This window comes from Pseudophryne corroboree, chromosome 5, assembly GCF_028390025.1.
Source record: "Pseudophryne corroboree isolate aPseCor3 chromosome 5, aPseCor3.hap2, whole genome shotgun sequence".
In the NCBI taxonomy this organism is placed as follows: Eukaryota; Metazoa; Chordata; class Amphibia; order Anura; family Myobatrachidae; genus Pseudophryne; species Pseudophryne corroboree.
The window spans coordinates 413,424,980-413,448,724 of NC_086448.1; the positions used below are offsets into that span (position 1 = coordinate 413,424,980).

General features: G+C 40.4%; 1 protein-coding gene across 4 annotated transcripts in view; it reads right to left on the reverse strand.

Moving 5' to 3' along the window:
- Nucleotides 1-5,824: 5,824 nt before the first annotated feature.
- The window catches only part of COL15A1 (collagen type XV alpha 1 chain), a 596,673-nt gene continuing 578,752 nt past the window's right edge, over nucleotides 5,825-23,745 (reverse strand). For all 4 annotated transcript variants that reach the window (XM_063922777.1, XM_063922778.1, XM_063922776.1 and 1 more), the window contains 6 exons: nucleotides 22,777-22,905; nucleotides 19,472-19,531; nucleotides 18,882-18,941; nucleotides 15,074-15,259; nucleotides 13,987-14,102; nucleotides 5,825-8,311 (listed from right to left, as the gene is read on the reverse strand). In XM_063922777.1, the coding sequence (XP_063778847.1) occupies nucleotides 8,095-8,311; nucleotides 13,987-14,102; nucleotides 15,074-15,259; nucleotides 18,882-18,941; nucleotides 19,472-19,531; nucleotides 22,777-22,905 (768 nt within the window). In that variant the 3' untranslated portion in view covers nucleotides 5,825-8,094. The remainder of the gene's footprint in view (nucleotides 8,312-13,986; nucleotides 14,103-15,073; nucleotides 15,260-18,881; nucleotides 18,942-19,471; nucleotides 19,532-22,776; nucleotides 22,906-23,745) is intronic.

Here is a 23,745-nt window from a genome sequence, read left to right on the forward strand (position 1 = left end):
GGAAAATGGCGCCAGTGTGCTGAGGAGATAGGCTCCGCCCCCTTCTCGGCGGCCTTATCTCCCGTTTTTCTGTGTATTCTGGCAGGGGTTAAATTCATCCATATAGCCCAGGAGCTATATGTGATGCATTTTTTTACCATCCAAGGTGTTTCTATTGCGTCTCAAGGCGCCCCCCCCAGCGCCCTTCACCCTCAGTGACCGGAGTGTGAAGTGTGCTGAGAGCAATGGCGCACAGCTGCAGTGCTATGCGCTACCTTGTTGAAGACAGGACGTCTTCTGCCGCCGATTTTCCGGACCTCTTCTGTCTTCTGGCTCTGTAAGGGGGCCGGCGGCGCGACTCTGGGACCGAGCTCCATGGCTGGGCCTGTGATCGGTCCCTCTGGAGCTAATGGTGTCCAGTAGCCTAAGAAGCCCAATCCACTCTGCACGCAGGTGAGTTCGCTTCTTCTCCCCTTAGTCCCTCGATGCAGTGAGCCTGTTGCCAGCAGGTCTCACTGAACATAAAAAACCTAAAACTAAACTTTTCACTAAGCAGCTCAGGAGAGCCACCTAGTGTGCACCCTTCTCGTTCGGGCACAAAAATCTAACTGAGGCTTGGAGGAGGGTCATGGGGGGAGGAGCCAGTGCACACCAGGTAGTTCTAAAGCTTTACTTTTGTGCCCAGTCTCCTGCGGAGCCGCTATTCCCCATGGTCCTTACGGAGTCCCCAGCATCCACTAGGACGTCAGAGAAAGAGTGTTATGGGGTGAATTAATATAAGTGAAAAAAATGTGTAACGTATAATAAACAAACGGTGAAAGTGCCAAATTAAATGTAATGCTGCGATGGGGTGGCTCCTGGGGTACGGGGCCTCCTGGACTGCCGTGGCTGGGCGACAACAGGGCATCGCAACATTTAATTTGGCACTTTCACCGTTTGTTTATTATACATGTTACACATTTTTTTCACTTATATTAATTCACCCCATAACACTCTTTTTTTCTCACCTATCCCTTAATCCTTCTCACTACACATAATTATTCCCTGCGATGCCCTGGGGTTGCTTGGCTGTGGTTTTTTGGGGGGTCCCGTGCCCTAGGTTTGAACCCCTATAGTGTTAGGCACTGCAGCAGAGTGGAGTCCCTTGCCGCGGGGCTGCAGCTTCATGCATTGATCAATTCATAACTAAACTCCACTATTTATTATATGCTAAGCTATATGATATCAGTAATGCTAGAGACAGTGCACCTACAACACCCCCCTTTTTTCTTCTATATTTCTCTTCTGAGAAGAACCATTAAACTGTTCCACCAAAAGTACCACTGTCTGCTGCTGATATGAAATTTAATTCTTTCAGACTATATAAATGTGTATAGTCTTTCCACACTATTCCAAAGAGCAAAGGGAAAGGGACCAGACCAACCATGACAATCTATTGAACCAGGAAATGGAGTTTATATAAAGGTGCCCTGGATAGCACCAAGTGCTGCTAACTATACACAGATGTCAAGTACTTGAGACCTATTTGCTTTACCAGCATCACCAACCAAGAAGCTTGCCAGTTCCAGTGTCTCTGATATAGCGTCTTCAAATGGGCTGTACATTTCATTCTTACTGGTTCTTGTAGCAACAGTGCTTGCAATTCTACATAATCGGCGATCACACTAGATAGGCACACAATAGCGCCCCTCTTCCTTATCTTCAACAACATTACAACATCTCTGTAAGCCTAAAATGTTCCACCTTTTTCATTTTCTTGACTACTGCATCAAAGCTGAACTTCTAATAAATAAATAAATATATAATAAATATATATGGCTGTGTTTTGCTAATACATGGGTGATAATGGGTAAACAGTACTGAAATACAATTAATATGTGCAATGGGATGATGCTCTTGTATGTTTGTAGTGGGTATTTCATATTCTCACCATTTCTTATGTCACCAAAATGTGCTGTGTGTTACAATATGAGCAGTGTGAATGGGACTGATCTTACAAATAATATTAAAGTACTGAGAACAAAGAATGATCATATGTCCCTGTTGTTCTCTTGTACAGGACACCTTTTCTCTAAAGATAAGGATCTGTGAATGTGGTAAACAGCAAATGTAAACTTACTGTACAAATGCAAACTTATAGGGGGGAATCTAATTAGCCGCAAACAGCTCCTGGTGCGAGTAAGTGTAGCTGTATGCTGCATTTATGGTGCCGCCAGACTTGCAGATTTTTGCTTGCAGACCCCTTCCTGAGCATAATCAGCACCGGCTCTTGGACCGGTCCTGGTTCCAAAAATACAGGGGGAAAAGGACGTACTTATCCCCCGTATTTTACTGAAATCATCACTGGACTCCACTAGTCAAGAAGATAATTCCACAGCCAGGGGACACATTTATACTGGTCCCTAAATTACCAACTTAACTAGTCAGCCCTAGCCAGGGTTCCGAGGGGGTGTGGGGACCCCCTCCAATAAAGAGACCCCCATCCAGGTACCCAAGGGCCAGGGATGAAGCCCGGGGCTCTGGCCGCCACCCCTGGGCTGTGGGTGGTGACTTCATAGTCCATTGTGTTAAAAACAGAATAAATATATTTTTTTACAGTAGAGATATAGGTCCCAGCAAGCCTTCCCTGCATGCTGGTACTTGGCAAATCACAAGTACCAGCATGCGGGACATTAAGGGGCCCGCTGGTACCTTTAGTTCTACTATAAAAAAACACACACACACACACACACACACACACACACACACACACACACACACACACACACACACACACTGTGATAGTATAACTTTATTAAAACATACTCTCACACTCACATACTGTATGCTTATCTAATCCTTGGGAACCCACAGCGACAAGTACAAATGTGTCCACCGGCAGTTGCATTATCTTCTTGACTAGTGGAGTCCAGTGCTGGTTTCAAAAATACGGGGGACCCTACTTCCTTTTCCCTCATATTTTTGGAACCATGACCAGTCCTAGAGCTTGTGCTCTGTGCAATTTGATCCCAGTGTTTTAAGAACCAGGATCTAGAGGCCGGGGCTGGTTATGCTTAGGAGGGGTGACCCCACGCAGTTTTGTTTTCAGATTTTTAACTGTTTCATGACTCAACAATGATGCCTTGCACGGATCTCACTGATCCAGCTGGGCTTCATAACTTCATGTTCAGCAGTATTATACTAAACACCCAAATAAAACACTGCTCTGGATTACTAATAACATTGACATCAGGAAACACAAATGAGAGAAACATGGAAGTTTAGTAAATTACAAGGTATGTTTTCAAAAAGTTGCAATTTTAAACAGATGTCCGCCAAGATTGATCTCCCCGGAAATAGGCTCAAACACAAATTTGAGCAAATTTACCCCTCTGTCTGTATAGCACATGGAATTATCTTAACCATGAAGCATACTTACCAACCTTTATGGTCTCCTCTCTTGGAGAAGCCCAGAGAAGAGACACTGCAGGACACTACAGGAGGCAGGATGGCTTTAGTACAATAAGTTTATCTGGTAAGCATATGCAAAGTAACAGTGAGTGCATACGGTTTAACCTTATTTTGACACATATTATTTTCCCCTTTATAAATAATTCTATAGATGAATATTCCGTGTAACACAACACAACCGTCGTGCAGTCAGTGACTCAGTGGCGACTCTGCGGGAGCCGATGCCTCTCCATCATATACACAGCTCAGCGGCCGCTCACTAGCTGCAGGAGAAGCGACACCCGGGATCACCGTACAGCTGCATCCTCTATTCCCTTCCCCGGCCGGAGAAGGGGACACAGCAGCACTCATTCACAGACAGCCCACTCACGTGACATCGCACGAGACGCGGGAACCAGGAATTTGCAGACGGGACCCGTGGACGGAGGAGACCGGCGGCTGCTGGAGCCGTACGCGGACCAGAAGGAACGGAGGACACTGACGAGGAGGACAAAGGCATCGGAGGTTGTGGAAAGAAAGACGCGGTCACCGGCGGCAGGCGGAAGCTTGCCCCCGGCGGTAAGTGTGATACACACAGCCTACGACCCCACACCTCAGCGTTGCACATGATAGGGGACTGACAGGCGGGACGCCGCACAAGTCAGACCCCCAAGACATACAAAGTAGGACACAGCTTCAGAGGGCACATAGGCACCCACCACACCTATGGTAAAGGTGACCCGCAGGGTACACCTGACATTTACCTGAGCTGGGGTTCCTTTTCGGGTATACCACTAGGAAGGTATACCGTGTAAAGGGTAGTCTGCAGGACACACCTGACAGTGGTGAAGGAACATTTGCGTTAAGGAACTGTTTGGAACACTAATTTATTAGCAGGAGGGTACAGATCAAAGGATAGTCTGCAAGATTTAATTGAACACAATTCACCTCAATAAAGTAGACTATTCAAAACCACCACTAGAGTGTTCATTGACATAAGCTTATACCCACACGAAAACAGATCAGTATTCACACAAGTCTATAGCTACATCCCATCTTTGCACTATCTCCTCTCCCCTCCCCCATTTCTTACTAAAGAGCGCGCTGACCACTCTATGTTATTTTTCTGCGCTTGGCTGATTAGTAGTCAAATTAAAATATTTACATTTTAATTGATTTTATTGTTGTTTTTGTATTTTTATGTATCAGCCGGTTTCATTGTATTATTGTTATTAATATTTTCCTTATTAAATTACCTGTTTACTAATGCTTCTCTTCTTTTTTATATTTGTTACATACCTAAAGGGTTGAATACTTCCCTGTTGATAGCCGATAGAAAAAGAGGTTGTTTATTAATTGCTATTATTTTGCTATCAATGCCAGATTCTTTTATTTGCTTTTATACAATTTAGTGATAAATGACAAGCGCTATTTTATATTCTGTGTATCGATAAGGTACTAGTGAATTAACTCTTTTTGGACTATTTTGGGGTTGATATGATTGAGGTAGTTGGAATAGCTTAAGAGACGGTGGCACAGTGTAGTATATGCTTCCACTGACCCTAAGCTTACCTTAGCTAAAGGTCTTCAGCCGTGGGCTTCTCCTGCTGTATTTTCTCCTTCCACCGGGCGCTGTGTTGTAGCGGCTACAGCACTCTGCGGTGTCCGGAGCCTAACTGGCGGCCTCACTCTCACCGCTCTCCTCTTGCCTGTGCTACCAATGTCTCTTAAGCTATTCCAACTACCTCAATCATATCAACCCCATAATAGTCCAAAAAGAGCTGCAAACATATTGCATTGTTTTTATAAAAATAATTTTATTATTTTTTTATACATTTGTCTCAAGTTCATTCACTAGTACCTTATCGATAAACAGAATATAAAATAGCGCTTGTCATTTATCACTAACCAAAGAAATTCTAATTTGCATACAAGCTGCTTAGAATAACTAGCGTTAGATGTTACTCCAATTTCTTTTATACAATTTGTTACTAAATATTAACATTTTACCTTTATATTTATAAATTTAAAAACTTTAGTCAATTGTTGGAGGTTCTTATTTATTTGTCATCTCTTTGGTTTGACGTTTTATCGGACAATTACTTCACGTTATAAGAAATCCTTAATTGGTAAAATGTAACTCCAACTATTGCCCAACGTTTTCTCATGTAAAAGGTGAGTAAATACAAATTTGTATTTAATAACAATGTTCACATGCAGTGTACACTACATATTTTCTCTTGTTACAACTACACCCCAAAAAAATGTCCTTTCTTCATTTCTTATTAAACCACACACAAAACTTTCTCTTGTGAGATTTCTAGAATACTAGGGTATGAATAGTAGCTTATATGCCACCACCATCCTTCTCTATAGGTTTGTGAAGTGCTATGAAATATAAGTACAGTAGGCATACTTTGAAAACCATGTAAACAAGTTGTATTTTAATTAAAACAAGAATTGACATTTACATTAAGATAGCTCATACATACAATCTTTGGTGAAAATTTTTATTTGCGTTGGAACGTTTCATGTAGACTGGAATGTGTATTGTACTGACATTAACTGTCTATTAGGAAGGTAATCTATGAATACTTTATAAATTAGTGAGTTATAAACTGATGCAAATACTTGTTACCAATTGTAACTAAAATAAAAAAAATTTCAGTGCACACTTACATACATATATAGTGTAACCCTGTTCATCTTGACATATATTTCTTCTTTAGAATTCTATAAACTTCATATGCTTTATATCAATAGCAACCAGAAAAAAAGATACAGGAGTTAGCAAATTCTGAGGGAAAAGTGAAATGAAACATAATACTGCGGCACATGTATGAAATGCAAAGAAAGTGGAAAATAAATACTTACGGACATACATAAGGTGCAACACTTTGTGCGGCATTGCACATAATACGCAACTTTTTAAAAGTTTGCACTATTTTTAAACACTTTATTTTTAACAAATATATTCTATACCTCCTGTTCTAGTTAAATCCAGCCTGTCCTGTTTAGTTAAGGATCCAAAATAGTTAGTAAAAATAGAAAAAAACAGACAAACTGGCTAATACAACTACCTAAATTGTAGTGTGCCTACCATGGTCATAAGAACATGGAAAAGTACACTTACATCATGTTTATAAATGCATTAACACGTCACCTTCCAATTTTGTTCCTTGCTTTCTACTACTGGCTTCATGTCTGCCTCTTTGAGGCTTCCCCCTCCATTGTTTACCCAAGAAAACCATATGCTAAACTTTGCAACACTCTGTTTCACCAACAGTGCATCCTCCACGTCTTTCCAGGTCTCAAGTGCCAGGACTGGTAACATACGAGACGGGAGGTGGAACTATAGACATCTAGTATGGCCAAGTTTATCATTTAAGAGGAGAACATTTTTTTTAAATAATAATAATAACAACCCTACTCTGTTGTATTATATACATGAAAACACTAGTGATTAATCTTAATTAAAGTATACTAGCATAATATCAGACCATGGCTATGACTTTCTTTTTTAATGCTAATACATTTTGTAGTGCAGTATGCGTCACTTGAGCAAGAATTTCAAGGTGACATTGACTAATTAAAGGACTAAAAATGAAAGACATAACTATTTTGCCTGACAATTATACTAACTTTTAAGGCTACCCAATTTAAATTAAAATACCAATCTCTGCATCAGCGTGTTAATGTTGCTGCTACTGTTATCAATATTTTAGGAATTGCATGTTTACCTTGCTGTTCCTTATTTTATTATTATATGCCAAATAAGCAGCAATGCAACCTAGTACATGCTCAAAAACATAGTTATCAAACCCTCTGTTGTAATTGTGAACTGCAGGCAAATTGGTATTTTTTTTCATTTATGTCCTGAGAGGTCTACTGGAGTTCAGACATTAGCTCTACTGGAGCTCAGACATTTGACCGGTGATTACAAGAGTACAATAGGGACTTAAAATGACATTTCACTTTTTTTGTGTGTTTTTAATGTACAATCAATTATTCATTTTCTAGAAGAAGAAAACGTCAACTTCAAAAAGATGATGACTTGAATACCTAGGAAACAAATTGCAGTGTATCGGGCTCTATACCTTATCCAGCCCATATCTATACCAGATTTGTTATCAACCAAATCTTTAATAAATGTAGCACCAAAATACAGACTGTAATATATGTTTCACCACAATTCTGTATGCGTTACATGAGGTATATTACAGGGACGTGCGGTGAGCTAAATTGCTCAGGAGGCACTGGCTTGCACCAGAGCCAGATTTACACGAAATATATGAGCATTATTCACATGTGCAGCAGTATAAACTCCTGAAAATTTGGTGAGTTTTGATCAGAGATGTGCGGAAAGATTAGGCAGGTGAGGCACTGCCGCACCTGCCATAGACTTTTTACTCCACAGTTTTGGCTATAAAAATGATTAGAATAATGCAAAGAAGATATTTCAAACATATTCCTTGTATTTTTCATATACTTTATACAGAAAAAACTCTGTCACAAACGTTTGTATGACAGGAAAGGCTCTGCCTCACCTGCCTCACCCTACCGCACGTCACTGGTATATTTTCTTTGGCTATAAAAGTGTGCAATATGTTAAAAAGTTCAATATATACATTATAAATTTCAGTGTTCTTCTTAACATAATAGTTTTACTTTTGTTTGCCTTTTCAGTTATTTTCTCCTTGTATCAACGTTATGGCTATTTTCAATGCACAATACAACAAATTTGTTAGAGCAGCTATAGGATTTTTGATCTAACAGCTTTCCACTCCGGAGTAAAGATGCCTGTCCGCTGACCGCCATCTCGGCCGTTCTCCAGGCCTCACAGTAATTATGAATCAGTCGTATACCGCTCTGACTTGAACCGTGCCAGACTATCTTTTGAGGCCTGGAAGATAAAAGAGCAGCAAAATGATAAAATAGGTTATTTGAAAGAATGAGTACACTACAGTCTTTAAGTATGAACTGAAATTCCATAAATCATCGAACACAATAGTATATATATATATATATATATATATATATATATATATAACATTATATAAGGACACTTACTTCTTTCAAGAGAAAAAAGAAAGAACACCAGCACTCACGTTTAGTAGTATTTATTGGCAGCAGATTTCCATAAATGTTTCTTGTGTCTGCAGTAGTGGCCCAACAGCCTTTTCAACCAATCACCATTGGTTTTCCTCAGGGGCTTCAACAGTTATTGGTTGAAATGGCATTGGGCCATGGATTCAGTCCAGGTTATTGTTGAGGTCAGGAATGAACTGCAGCCAAATTGATTAGTAGCACCTGTTAGCTGCCTTTAAGAATACTGTCTATACACAGGGATAATGCTACTGATACTGGACAAGCTGGTCAGGTGATAGGCTGGGAGTCTGGGTTTACATTAGCAGCCATTGGAGTCTATAAAATCGCTGATTGTCAGAACATGGAATGTAATACTTTAACCTTAAACCTGCTGTGAACTGTGGTTACAACCATGTAAGTAACTGCTGGAGAAAGAATAAAACTGCTGTTTGAATTTTACCCAGTGTACGTGATCCCGGTCACATTTGGTGTCCAAACAGGGACCTCATTACTGGACACTACTAAGCAGCAATAGACCTGGGATTAAAATTAAGCCTGAGTGCTCTAACAGCAGCCGATTGTGTAACTGGGTAAGCCAGAGCTTAAACGACAACTATTTTACAGTTTAACAGAATTATTTACTTCTGTATGTGGCTTGGAGGCCAGGACTGTTGTTAGTTGTGATGCTTTGCAGTTTTAGTGGCCAGTGAGACAGAAAAGGGGACACAAAAGTGGTATACTAATCTGTTTTGGGAAAGTGGCACACCAGAGAGTTAATAAAGCCTGATAAGTTTGCCCACAAAGTGGAAAAGCAGTGGAATATGGAGGAGGTAATGAAAGTGTTTGCTAATCTGGCTGCAGGACAGCAGAAGCTGGCTGTCAGGCAGCAAACTAAGATTCAGTTGCTGCATAATGAATTAAAGGCAATGAGAAAAGCTGGGCAGGACCGGGAAGCATTACAAAAGCTGATATTGAGGCATTTTTGTGCACCTTTGAACGCACTGCTGTTTGCTTAAAATGGCCAGAGGAGGAGTGGGCTGCAAGATTAGCACCCCGTTTTACAGGGGAGCCACAGAGAGCATATGTTGATTTGACAGTGTCTGAGGCCAGCTCCTATCCTCAATTGAAAGAGGCTATACTCAGCAAGGTTGAAGTGATGGCCCCAGTAAAGCCCTGGAGTTTCATGTTTGGTGACTGAACTCATCTGAGCCTCCTAAGGTTTATCTGGCAAAGCTAGCAAAACTGAGCAAAACCTGGTTGCAGCTGGATGAAAACTCTGCACAGCATGTGGTGGAAATGGTTGCTCTAGACATGCTATGTGGGTATTAAACTGGATTGTACAACAATGGAACCTAGAGGCTGAACTCCAAGCATCTGAGGAGTTGGTGGTGGTAACTATGAGGTATCTGACCCTTGGGAAACTGAATAAAGCCATGCAAGGGTTGCAGCAAATCCAGAACCCAGGTCAAACCCAACAACCCACCTTCAGCTGTGTGTTTTGAGTGCAGTGAGTCTGGTCATATATGCAGAGACTGTCCAAAACAGGGTGAGCATGGCTGCTGAAAGCATATCCCCTAGGAAACCACCCTGTTTTGTCTGTTGTTACAAATTGAAGGCAGAGAGGTCTGGGCACTAGTTGATACTGGCAGTGCATTGACCATCATTTCTGCTAACTTGGTTCCTCTCAGGGCTGACAAGGTGTTATCCCCCATAAAGGTGCTATGCATACATGGGGATATAGAGGAATGCCCACGAGGGTGCCTGTCAATGGAGATATAAGGGTGACCAGTGAAAGTGGTAGTCATGGTAACTTCCAGACCTCCTTATCCACTTATTTTAGGCCTTGACTTTCTGATACTGCAGGAGGTGATCAGCTGGCATGGCATCAGCGGGCAGACAGATGCTGTAGTATCTCAAGAACCAAGATTTGCAGTTTTCCAAAGTAAAATCCTCCTTGACCAGTGAGCAGCATGGGGACAATGAGACTGAGGCACAGTGGTCTCCCATTGGTGAAAGTCTGTATTTTCAAGACTTTGGGTGGGACCAACAGAATGATAGAAATTTGATAAATAGCTTTGAAAGTATTGTAGAGGTGAATGGTAAGGTAATTACTGCTTTACCACCAGAAGGGGGTACCAAACTTTGTATTGAAAAATTATTTATTGTATTGTGTTGCTTATTTGAAGGGTAGAAGGGTAGATCAGTTGTTGATTTCCTGAAAACATGAGCAGATGGTAATGAGGGTGGCACGCACTCATCTGTGGGGTGGACATTTAGTGGAGGAGAAAACTCTTCAGCAAATACAGTTAAAATTCTTTGGCCAGGCTTGTAAATATTGTCAAAAATGCCCATTGTGTCAGAAGACTTCACCCTTGGTTCCCCTGCCTATCATCACTATGCCTTTTGAGCAAAATGTTATGGATTTTATAGGGCCAGGGAAGAAATATGCTCATACGCATCACTATATATTAGTAGTGGTTGACTATGCCACCAGATACCAGGAGGTCATACCACTATGTAATATGAAATCTAGTAGTTTTGCCTGAGAATTACTAATTCTATGGTTCCGGTTGGAAATACTAAAAGAGGTCCTGATGGACCAGGGTACCCCTTTTGTCTCAAAATTAATTAAATATCTTTGTCGTTTGTTTGGGGTGGATTGAATCACTACTTTAGTTTACCACCCACAAACAGATGGCCTGGCTGAACGCTTTAACTGAACCCAAATTATAAAAAGGACAATGTCTAAGGAGAAGCGTGATCGGGACCTACTTCTACCCTATCTGATGTTTGCCGTTCAAGAGTTACTCCAAGCCTCTATGGGGTTTATGCTCTTTGAATTTCTCTATGGTAGACAACCAAGAGCAATTTTAGATCTGGTAAAAGAAGGGTGGGAGCAACAGTCACCCCAAGAGCCTAACATTGTACAGTTAGTGGCCCAACTGTATGATCGTTTAATGCAAATTGAGCTACTTATGAATGAGCACATGAACAGGTCTCAACAGCGTCAAAAACATAGTTATGACGTGACTACAGTTAACCAGTCTTTTAAACCGTGAGTTAAGGTACTGGTTCTCGTACCCACCACTGAAAGTAAGATTTATGCCCAGTGGCACTTATGAGATCATAGAGGTGGTGGGACCTGTAAACTATAAGGTTCAGCAAGATGGGAGAAGGAAGGATGTGCAAATCTACTATGTGAATTTACTAAATGCCTGGAAATATAATACCAGTCACCCACTTTAGTGGCTATAAAAGCCCCAGATTGTCATCAGGTTCCTATGGAAGTCATCTGGAATCCCAGCCAGAAACAAGAAGCGGTAGAATTAGTAGCACAGTACCAGGATGTGTTCTCGGCCATCCCGGGGAAAACCCAAATCATACAACATGATATTATTACTCCACCCAGGGTGGAAATGAAGCAAAGGCCATATCGCATACCTGAGGCTAAACAGGCAGCAGAAAAACAGGAAGTGAAGAAGATGCTGTATTGATTTCCAAAAATTAAATAAAATTTCTCAGTTTGACTCCTACCCTATGCCCCAAGTTGACGAATTAGTAGAAAATTTAGCAAAAAGTCAGTATCTCACTACTCTTGACTTAACAAAAGGGTACTGGCAAATTCCTTTGACTGAAGCTGCCAAGGCCAAGACAGCCTTTTCTACCCCTGAGGGTCTGTTTCAGTATAAAGTAATGCCCTTTAGCTTACATGGAGCACCTGCAACATTCCAAAGAGCTATAACCAAGTTGCTCCGGCCTCAGAGAGAATATGCAGCCACATATTTAGATTAAATTGTCATTTTTAGCTCTGACTGGGAGTCACACCTTTTGAAGGTGGAGACAGTTTTACAGTCTCTATGGTCACAGGGTTTTCCAGCTAACCTGTAGAAGTGTACCATTCGGAAGGTGGAGGCCAAGTATTTGAGTTATATTGTAGGCAGAGGGCAAGTTAAGCTTCAACCTAAGAAAGTAGAAGCAGTACTCGCATGGTCTAAATCAAAATTTAAGTCTACTAGACCCATTTCTGGGTCTAGTAGACTACTATCGCAGATTTATTGATTTTGTCACTAGGGCGGCACCACTAACTGAATGTCTGAAGAAACAGTCCCCCAGACAAAATAATATGGTCAATAATATGGTATAGACCAGCAGAGGCTGCATGGCAGCATTTAAGGCATATTTTGTGTGCAGAGTCTGTTTCAGAGGCTCCTGATTTCAAGAAGCAGTTAATATTGCAGACAGATGCCTCTGCCCCTTTCCCAACAGGTAGATGGGGAAGAGAAACCCATCCTCTACCTTAAACAGAAATTACGGTCCAGAAAACACAAATACTGAACTGTGGAACAGAAGTGCTTGGTGATTAAATGGGCAGTAGAATCACTAAAAAATTTTTTGGACATGAACAAGGAGGTAAATGTGCCCATTGGTTTTTGGCCTTAAAGCAATTTTATATTTGATGTGCAGCATCGTCCTGAAAAACAACACCTAAGTGCAGATGCCCTTTTCAGGAGGATTGTGGGTCCCAATCTTCCTCACAACCTTGTGGTGAAGCTAGGGGAGGAGGAAGACGGTGAAGGGGAACTCTGGAGGATGGTGGAAAGGAGTTGTTCCTGGGTGAATGGCACAAATAGAAGTAGGCGAGACAGACAGCTCGCCTGAAAATTCTTAGCTTCACCAAGGTGGATGAAGCTAAGGAGGGAGGAGTGTAGGAGGGACAGCAGGATTTCCCTGTTTAAGTATGTAACAGCAGTTAAACATGCATTCAGTCCAGGTTTTCATTGATGTCAGTAGTGAACTGCAGTCAAGTGATTAGTAGCACCTGTTAGCTGCCTATAAGAATGCTGTCTGTACACAGGGATAATGCTCCTGATGCCAGACAAGCTGACCAGGCGATAGGCTAGGGGGTCTGGATTTACGTTAGGAGCCATTGGAGTCTATACCATTGCTGATTGTCAGAATATAAATGTTATGCTTTAACCTATAACCTGCTGTGAACTTCTGTTACAACCATGCGAGTGACCTAACTGCTGGAGAAAATAATAAACCTGTTGTTTGTTTACAATATACATATGTGCATATATATATATGTATATATATACACACATACATACACCTGCCCCGTATGGTGAAAGGTGCAGAATGTTTCCCTGCTTTGTAACTCGTACAGTGTCAGTCAGTTACTCAGCCAGGATGTGCGATCTCTACGTCATGAAATAGAATGGAAAATTGAACAGAACAGTGCCCATAGCATTATTCTAAAGTACAGCTACATGTACAGTACACCACCCTCACAGTTCCCACAAGATGCACAAGATCCAGATCTTAAAAGTAAAAAACAGCCAAAACAATAGAAATAGCTGTTTAGCTTGTGTGCTTCTCAGCGCCTGACGGACAACTCTTCGCCATACATGGCATCACACGGGAAGAACTGGGTAAAAGAATAAGCAACAATTTTAACAATGTGCCACGACAAGTGAAAGTCACACTTACCAGGTTGAATCAGTTAAAACATTTTTGCCATCAAAAGAATAGATTGGAATTTGAGCATTGAACCGTCCTCCATCGCCACTAAATATGGATTCCCAGTTATCAAAAAGTATTTCACCCTAACAGGATAAAACAGAATAATATGTGTTTTAATAAAATGGAACAAATTCAGTGATAAAAATGTACTTGACAGATATGCTCCCTCCAGCATACATGCATTTTAATGGAACAAATGTCTAGATAAGACTTCTCAACTAGTTTTTAAACAGTGCAATAACATGTTGTTGAAGTATCCACCATTATATGATCTGCATTCCTCCATCCCTCTTCTCTGCTAGCTTAACTTTGTCATCCAGATTTGCTTACTTTGACTTTATAGTGGTTAAACCAAATTTAGGCCAAACGCTTTTGAATACTGACACACATGCACACACACTCTATAGAGAAAATGCAGCTGCACATGATTTACGTACACCTCTGAATCCGGCCTATATTGTATTATGTGTCATGTAAAGGAAATGTGATTGGATTAATAACATGTGTAATACAATGTTTTATTTATTATGTAAGAATTATTACTGAACATTAATATTTATGAGAGAAAAAAAAAACCTCAACATAAGCTGCTTGTGCATCCTTATCACATATACGTAAAGATGCTCGGCGCTACTGAGTCATGCCAGGAATGGCGTGACTAAAAGGGCTGTTTCACGTGACTGCAGCAGAGATGTAGGAGGACACACCTGTAGATCCTTTGCCCTGGCTAAATCAGGGTTGTGAGGTGAAATGGAGGAGCTGCCTGCTGTGTAGTACAGTAGTTGTACCTAGCAGATTGTGACCTGAAATACAATTTACATACTTTGGAGCATTTATCTAGAGCAAATAAACATTTTTGTGTATTGTTTACTATTGTATAGAGATTTTACTTTGAAACACAATGCTTTCAATTTTTTTATTTTGGTATCTGCAATATATTAAATGTTTGAGAAGTCGGTTGGGTGTCTGTTTCTTCATGTCTATTAGATAAGAAAAAGCAGACACCCAACTGACTTTTCAAACATTTGAATTCCCCCCACTATCTATTACTTACCTTTAGATTGACAATAGGGAAGCTGATCCTATCGGCCCTTTTGACTATACTGTGGAGATCTTGCAGATGAGTAGAGAGGAATGCTCTGTAGGTTGTAGTCAGACCAACAGCACGTGCCTGCTGGAAGCACTGTAAATCAGCCCGTACATCACCAGCCACTGGAGAGTTCAAGGCCACAAGATGCAGCTACAAAGAAAATTACAGATAGCTGGGAATCTGATCCAAAATGTATTACTTCACCACATAAAAATGTCATTTTACACTTGTATTAAAACTTTGTGCACATTCTAATTTCAAATTTCAATAGTGTGTGGGGGTAAATTGCCTCATGTTACCAGTATATAACAGTAACAGAAGTTTTTTTAAACATGGGTGGTAATAATCACCCAGCATGATATGCTTTTATGTACAGGTGGGTTTTCCAGCATATAATTTCACCACGTAACCATGTCACCACGTAGTCTACTTCACCTTGCAACCTCCAGTTCTGCCATTCCTGCCTTAGCTCTCCTTACACTGGCCCACTCCTTATGTTTACACTTTGTCTCCATCATTCCCTTTAGACTATAAGCTCCATGAGCAGGACTCTCTTTCCTCCTGTTCTCATTTCCTACAGTACTTCTCTTACACACCTCCTCCTTAGGCTCTCTGCCCCCACACTCCACTCCTTTGTTGTTTTTGTTTCTTCAGCTGACCTAGACCTGTTATAATGGGTACAGGCACTCTAATGGGTACAGGTTTCAGCTTATGCTGAATATTTCTATTGCACCCTTTGGCTGTAGTGCTATTTATAAATTGTCTACTGTAGTCTACTGTTCTATGTACTGTACTGTTTTATTGTTAGTCCTCTGTACAATGCTCACTGCAGATCACTTGTGGCTTCCCTATAAATTTAGTTTCATAATAATAATAATAATAATAATAATAATAATAATAATCTTTTGAGTTCAAAAGGTCTCCATAGAGCCAAATTATCTTCATGGGAATATCAGAATAGAGAGGCCAAAGTACCTCACAATAGTATAGCATTATTAATAATCAAGACTTTTTAATGCAATTAAGTAAAATGGTGTAAATCAAAACTAATAATAATTGCTTTAATATGCATTTTATTCAAATCATAAAAACAAATTGATGATGGAGAATTAAATATTTTGTGATACAGTATGAACAAAGCACTTTGGGAGTATTGTGATCCTGATTGATTAAACTGGATCTAGTGTTGTATTCCAAGGGAAATAGTTATTAAGTAGCAGCTGTTTTTCTTTTCTTTAAACCACTAGATTTACTAAAGTCAAAATCCCACATTACACATTGTCATCCCAATCTTTCATGTGTAAAGAATACAAATTACCGAAATAACCATCAGGAAATAAGATGTGGCTGTGATAGGTGATGAAACCGCATGAGCAGAAAAACACACAAGGGCTGCCATATCCCCAAGCTTTAGCTCTGCACAAGGTAATTGGGAAACCTGTGTGACTGCTGCTGCATCAGGGGCTTGCACAGAGACACTGCCCAAGCACCATCAAGACTGGAAACCGGGAAACTGCAAACTGCTCATAAGAGCCGAGGCAAAAGCTAACGGCCTGCCAAGCATCTGTTTCCTCCTATTGGACTGACTGCCAGCACCCCAACATCAGAGGTAGGAGGAGCCCGTGGTGTGTTGCATGGTGTTGAGAACAACTGCTTTCAGTTGCCTTACTATCAGAGGTAGAAGCAGCCAGTGGTTTAACCTATGATACCTCTTTTCCACTTAAGTCCCAGGTCCAGCCCGAGAATTGGAACACCGTTCCAAACCAAGTCAGACCCAGGACAGCCCCATTTCTACCCTGGCACCGATCCAGGTTAAACCCGGATCAGCGCCACTCACACTGCACATGGGTGCAGTGCCGGCGCCTGAAGATGACATAGGGGGACATTTACTAAGCAGTGATAAGAGTGGAGAAGTGAGCTACTGGAGAAGCGCCCATGGCAACCAATCAGCACTGAAGTAACATCTATAATTTGCATACGATAAAATTATACAGAGCTACTGATTGGTTGATGGGGTAACTTCTCCACTGGCTCACTTCTCCGCTCTTATCACTGCTTAGTAAATGTCCCCCATAATCTCCTTGCGCCAGGAGAGCAGCTCTCCCCATCCTGTAAACTGGTCCCAGATCAGACAACCCAGGTTACTCATTTACACTGCAGATCACTAGGGACCATCCCAGGTAAAACCCTGCTAGGTAACTGGGAAGGATTCCCGGTTGACTGAACCTGGGTGGAACCTTTTCCACTGACCTAAATCCTGGGTTCCTGTGCAATAACTCAGGATTTTCAGTGGAAAAGGAGTATGAGTGTTGGATGAAAGCAGAACCCTTTTCCACTGACATGAAAATCCTGTGTTATTGCGCGGCAGCCCGGGATTTAGGTCAGTGGAAAAGGGTCCACCTGGGTCCAGTCACCAGGGAATCCTTCCCGTGTACCTAGGAGGGTTTTAACCAGGAAGGTCCCAGGTGAGCTGCAGTGTAAACAGGTAACCAATGTCTTCCCACCCAGGATCTATTTACAGGATGAGGAGGACTGCCCTCTCGGTGCAAGGGGAGGACATAATATCCAACCGCCTGCACTGCACCCATGTGCAGTGTGAACGGCGCCGATTCAGGAGTAACTCGGAAAAGCGCTGCAGAGGGAATGGGGCAGTCCCGGTTTGGAACTGTGTCAGCCCCGGGACTTAAGTGGAAAAGAGGTAAAAAAACTATTGGAAGAGTGGATTGTTTAAAGCGACTGCCTGCATAAAGGCAAGTTATTGTTTTAGGACCTAAGCTCTGGTGCTACCATTCTTATACAGCACCTCAGAGACCGTTCTGTTTTAATTTGGAGCTAAATAAGCCCTATGTAAGCGCAAAAATCTGGGCACATCTGTATTACTGCAATTACTCTGTAATTAATAGACGGAAATGCAATTGACATCATTGTGGCACAAAGTACAATTATCCTATTAGGGATTTATAATCACATCCACAATTCGGGACCTACTGCATGGGTTCCCGAGAGGTTACAATTTTTTAAGTGTGCAGTACTTCTTTCAGCTTGAGATATTATATTGCGTGCATTTATGTAATCTATTGTTTTTAAATTATATAAAGTATTTTTTACAATATCCCTTGATAAGTGCTTTTTTAGGAGGCTAATTATTTTCTAACTTATTTGTCTATATATTACTGGGGGTATCAGGATTAACCCCCTCTAGGAGCAGCTGATGGAAATTGTGCATAGATACATTGAAATAAGTTTTGGTTGCGTAATTATCATGAAAATACATGTGTCTGGGGTCATCTACGCAAATTAACCTTCCTACAGCAATGTAAGTTCATTCAGTAGTACGCCAATTATCAGAATACCAATTATCCGCAAATGATATACAGCAACAAAAATATCATATTTTTTATCTGTGCGATAAATATTTTATTTTTATTGTAGAGTTCATTGTTTGGTTTCCTTATTTTTATGTTTGATCCAGTGATGTCATTATTTATTTGTGCCAATTAGTTTGGATAATTGGCATATGAAAATGAAACCGAGAAGGAATTAGTAAATACATATAGTTACAACCCTAAAAGCCATTTTAGTGTTTCTTCAGGTTGCTAGCTTTATCTGCTTTGTAATTAATGTGCGTCAAATCCAAGATTCAATTCAGGACTTGGTGACAGTCTTGTGTGCAACAGCATGTAATACATAAAATATTTCCTACACAATCTCACGTGCATTCATTTATTTCTATTTACACACTTTACATTATAGCAAAACTGAAAGTACTCACGTTTGGAACCCCATAATCTGTATTAATACCTGGAGTCAGAACAGGGTAAGACTGGTATCCCTGTAAAGCAGAAAGAACAAAGTTCATAATATCATATGTTAGAAATAATGCAATTATATCCACAAACAAGAGACACAAGTTAGGTTGCACGTATGTGGTGCACATCAGCGAGGACACCTGTAAGAGCTACTGAATGTTTAGTTAAGATATGAAAGTATACAACATACTGTAAACTATCGCCAAGGTTTGGATCTCCACGGTGTTGTAAAATACATCTGTAACTGTTTTGTTTGGTTCAGAATTCTTCACATACTCATTCAAAATGTATAGAAAGTATCTACGCTGAGGAAGTGTAGTACACATGCATACACAATATTGTATTTTATTAGCTTCTAAATATTTCATGCACACTATATAACAGTGTTTACTACATACAAACTAATGTAGTATTTGTACTGCTCTGCATACATTCTCTTTCTCGCTTTCTAAAACATTTAAATATAGCTCTTAGGACAGTTTGTAAAAAATAATAATAATTGTACAAAAAATATAACAAAAATAAAATTGTTAAAATGAAATAAAATACTTACATGCCCAGAGATTGCTGGTGGTGGGGGGCTATCAGCAGGAAGGGAAATCAAGTCCCCAAGCTAAATACAAGAAGAACATTAGCACTTAAGATAAACCATAACAATAAACAAGCTGGATGCATGAACTCCATTTAATACAATGGTGCAGTTTGACGCCACAGATTTCCAGCAAAAACAGGACCTTATTTTGTGCTGTTGGGAAACTTTATTCATCAACCGTGAATTCCTACTTGCCTCCTTTTCCCTTCATACATCACAGGACAGGACAATACTCCCATAAAATTAGTACAACCCATCTAACACTAAGAACTCTTCAATGATTGGGTACATATTATTCTAAACCAGGCCTGGCCAACCTGTGGCTCTCCAGATGTTGTGAAACTACAAGTCCCAGCATTCCCTTCTACACTTTTGCTATTAGGAAATGCTAAAACTGTGGCAGTGCATGCTGGGATGTGTAGTTTCTCAACAGCTGGAAAGCCACAGGTTGGCCAGGCCTGTTCTAAACACTCCCACTTCAAAACTCAGGTAATCCATTGCAAACAGGAATGGAAGATGGAAGACCCTAATCTGACACCTTTAATATAAAGACATTTTTAAACACAGATATGATACACATAAGAGGCCACCAGCCAGACCATAAAGACATGGTAGATAGACAAACAAGTTCACATTTTTGGAAAGCATCCATACATCCACCAAAAATGTACTGGCCAAGTGGAAGGTACTATTGGAGAGAAACCTTTATACAATATGTTAAGTAAAGAGTTCTAATTGTAGGCACAGGTGAACATTAAGTACTGACAATGAGCATCATGCTCCATGCGGAATTCTAACATCTAGGGGTAAATTTACTAAGGTGGGAGTTTTTTTAGAACTGGTGATGTTGCCCATAGCAACCAATTAGATTCTACTTAACATATGTCTAGCTGCTTCTAGAAGATAATAGACACAATCTGATTGGATGCTATGGGCAACATCACCAGTTCTAAAAAATCTCCCACCTTAGTAAATTTACCCCATAGAGTGTCATTCAAATGTTGAAAGAACTTTGCAGTAATGAGAGCTTGCAATACAATAAGCCTGAAAGCACAAGGAATCTTTCATAGTATTTTTCTTCATTGATACTATCCAGTATTTTTTGAACATGCCTTTTGAAAATAATAATAATAATAATAATAATAATAATAATAATAATAATAATAACTTGCAATGCTAATCCTGTATATTTTTTACATGATAAGAAAAAGTACCAAGGTATTGACAAACTTACCATGGAATATTAAGGTGGTTTGGTTGTTACTATTGTAATCCAGTCACTTTTTTTAAATAGGGATTGCTACAGTATGCTACTTTTTTTAGTAAATGTTCACAACATTAATCTTTTGGTTGCCTTTGCTTCCAGGCTGTGTCTTCATATATCTACCCTCAATACGCCACACAGTGTGAGTGAGCCGCCAGGTCCCGTGCAACTCTGCTAGCATCAGAGAAAATATGGCTTAGTCATAACTCAATACGGAGATGCACCAGGAGACTGTGCTGATATATATGCATCATATGCAGGGTAGGACTGGGGCATGCAGGGCCCCCCGGGGGAATGCAGTGGTATGGGCCCATGTTTAGGGGTGTGGCCATTCTGCAGAGGGGGTGTGGCCTGCCAAATCATTAGTTTGACTAACCATTAGAGAGTGCAACGTCTGGGCCCCTTCATAAATATATACAGTAAATTCAGCTGCTGCATGCATGATAATGTACCAGATTAATAACAGATTAATAACAGCAATGCACTGTAAAAAATACACCATAGTCCAGTATAAGGTAACATATGTATAATGTATAATTCAAGTTCAAAGTCTGGATCCTGATCCTTAGAGGTGGGGGTGGGCCCCCAGTCAGTGGGGCCTACCGGTGGTTTCCACTGTACCCCTGTGGGCCAGTCCAAGCCTGATCATATGCAACACTTTTTTTATTTGGTGTGACTGACAGCTTAGGGCCTAATTCAGCATGAGTTGTTGTGTTGTGGAAATTCGCAAAACTATAAGTCCGTCCACTAGGCCTCCCGCATGCCGGGTTCTTCTAAAATGCGAGCGCATCCTTAAACAGTGAAGTGCTCACATCTTTGCAACCTAGCTGTAAAAGCAGTCGCTGGGCCGCCATGTTTTGTGTCTGACGTCATGCAGCCACCGCTGGCCACCTAAAAATGGTCCAGACACGCCTCCGGACTGCGGCCCCCAACACCACAACAAAGCCCAAAAAACACCATGATGATGCCTCCCACTGGCACTCAGACTTTGATCGCAAGCTAAGTCCTTGTGCATGCACGCATTCACAGAAGTGCAAAAATCACCAAATAGCGATTTCCGCACTTCAGCGATTGATGCTGAACTAGGCCCTCTAAACAGAACACAACAGAACTTGTATTGGAAAAGAGCTGTGGCTGCTCATTGTAGCACTTCATACAAAGATTCAGAGACTCATTCCACACACATATACAAGTGTCATATATCAAATTAATCTACAGTCTCCTGGAGCGTCATAGCTGCATTATATTGCGACTAAAAAATAAATAAAAAAAAGATGAAAAAAAAAATGCCTGACACTAGCAGAGCGCCATGGGACCTGGCTCACCAACCAGGGCTGTAGCAATGATGTATGAGCACATATCTGTATGTTTTCTTTTTAACATTAATGAAACAGTGGCTGGTTCATGAATTTCAATTATCCTAATGTTCTGTGTGGATTTCTTCTTACACTTCATGAAGATTATTTATGGAATATTCCTACTTATATTAAAAAAGTCACACTTTACATTTTGATCTTTTTTTAAATATTTTCTGAACACTTTAAGGGGTCGATCATATTAGCCGCAATGATATCACAGGTGCAAATCATCATGGCAATGGCCCGAAGTTCGCACAAAAGTGCTCACTGCCCCATAGGGCTCTGAGCACTTTGGTGAAGTTTCAGCCCAAAACCAGCCCACAAAAGGTGCACTATCGGGTGCCGTTGCCGACATTTAAACGCTACGGTAATGGCACATTGCACCCTTCGCGGGTAATAGGATTAACCCCTATGTTTGATATTTTCTGTTTATATGTGTACTTGTATTACTGTATACTATGTGTTTAGTAGTAAAGTATACTGTCAGTGAATAATACCCAGTCTGCGTAGCCAGGACAATAAGAACCAGCAATATTATGCAACCCCTAAGTTCCCTTTACTGCTTTTTCAAATGTTTGTTAGAAAAGTGACTTCAATGTAATGTGCAAAATGTTGAAAGTAAAAATATATTGCAATATACACACCTGAACTTTCCTCCACCCGCCTCGGACACGAACGTATACCTCACTGCTCTCACTCAGGTAAATCATGGTGCCTTCAGGTACCAAATGTGTTCTTTGCAGCATGTCCTCAATGTTTTGTATTGCTGTTGCCTATACATCAACACAATAATTAGCTTGTAAACAGAGAAAGTAGAACAGAAAGTTATGAATTAACATGAAGTATTTTATTTCCCGAGCTGTTGCTGTATGGGTCATTCATGCTGTCTTGCTGCCTTACCCATTGATTAGAATATGTATTAGTGAAAACAATTTACTAGCTGTTATTTTAGCAGGGATTTGCTTTTATAACAAATTGTTTATGCTTTTTAATGTTCTATACTACCTCAGTTTTCCATATATTCAAATACTATACTATAGTCAAATATGCATCTTAAACAGCAAGTCTTTCCACAGTAGTTACAGGTTGTTTTCCCAAGCAATTAAACAAAGCCCTTTAGCCTTGATTGTTTTATTATCACTCTGAGAGACCTGAAGAATGGTAGCTTATTGGGCTGGATTAATGCATTTGAGCTAATACAATTTGCAATGAAAATAAATAAGTCCAAAACTGGAATTTTGTACCATTTGGGAGACAATGGGCCATGGGTTGCTTGAGGGGACCATAGTTACACACTTACATAGTTACATAGTTAATGAGGTTGAAAGGAGGCAAAATGCCCATCATGTTCAACCTGTAATCTGTCTTAAGCCGAGTTCATTATAATGTCCCAATTGAAATGATGTTTTATATTTAGTTATCAACTGTAAATCATGTTCCTCCCAGATTAAAAATGTCAATATTTTAAATGTTATAACCTTGGATATCTTTTTCAGTCAGAAATTTATCCAATCCATTTTTAAAGCATATATAGTGTCCGCCATTACCATCTTCACTGGCAGGGAATTACAGATCCTTATTGCCCTAACAGTGAAGACCCCTTTCCTACGTAG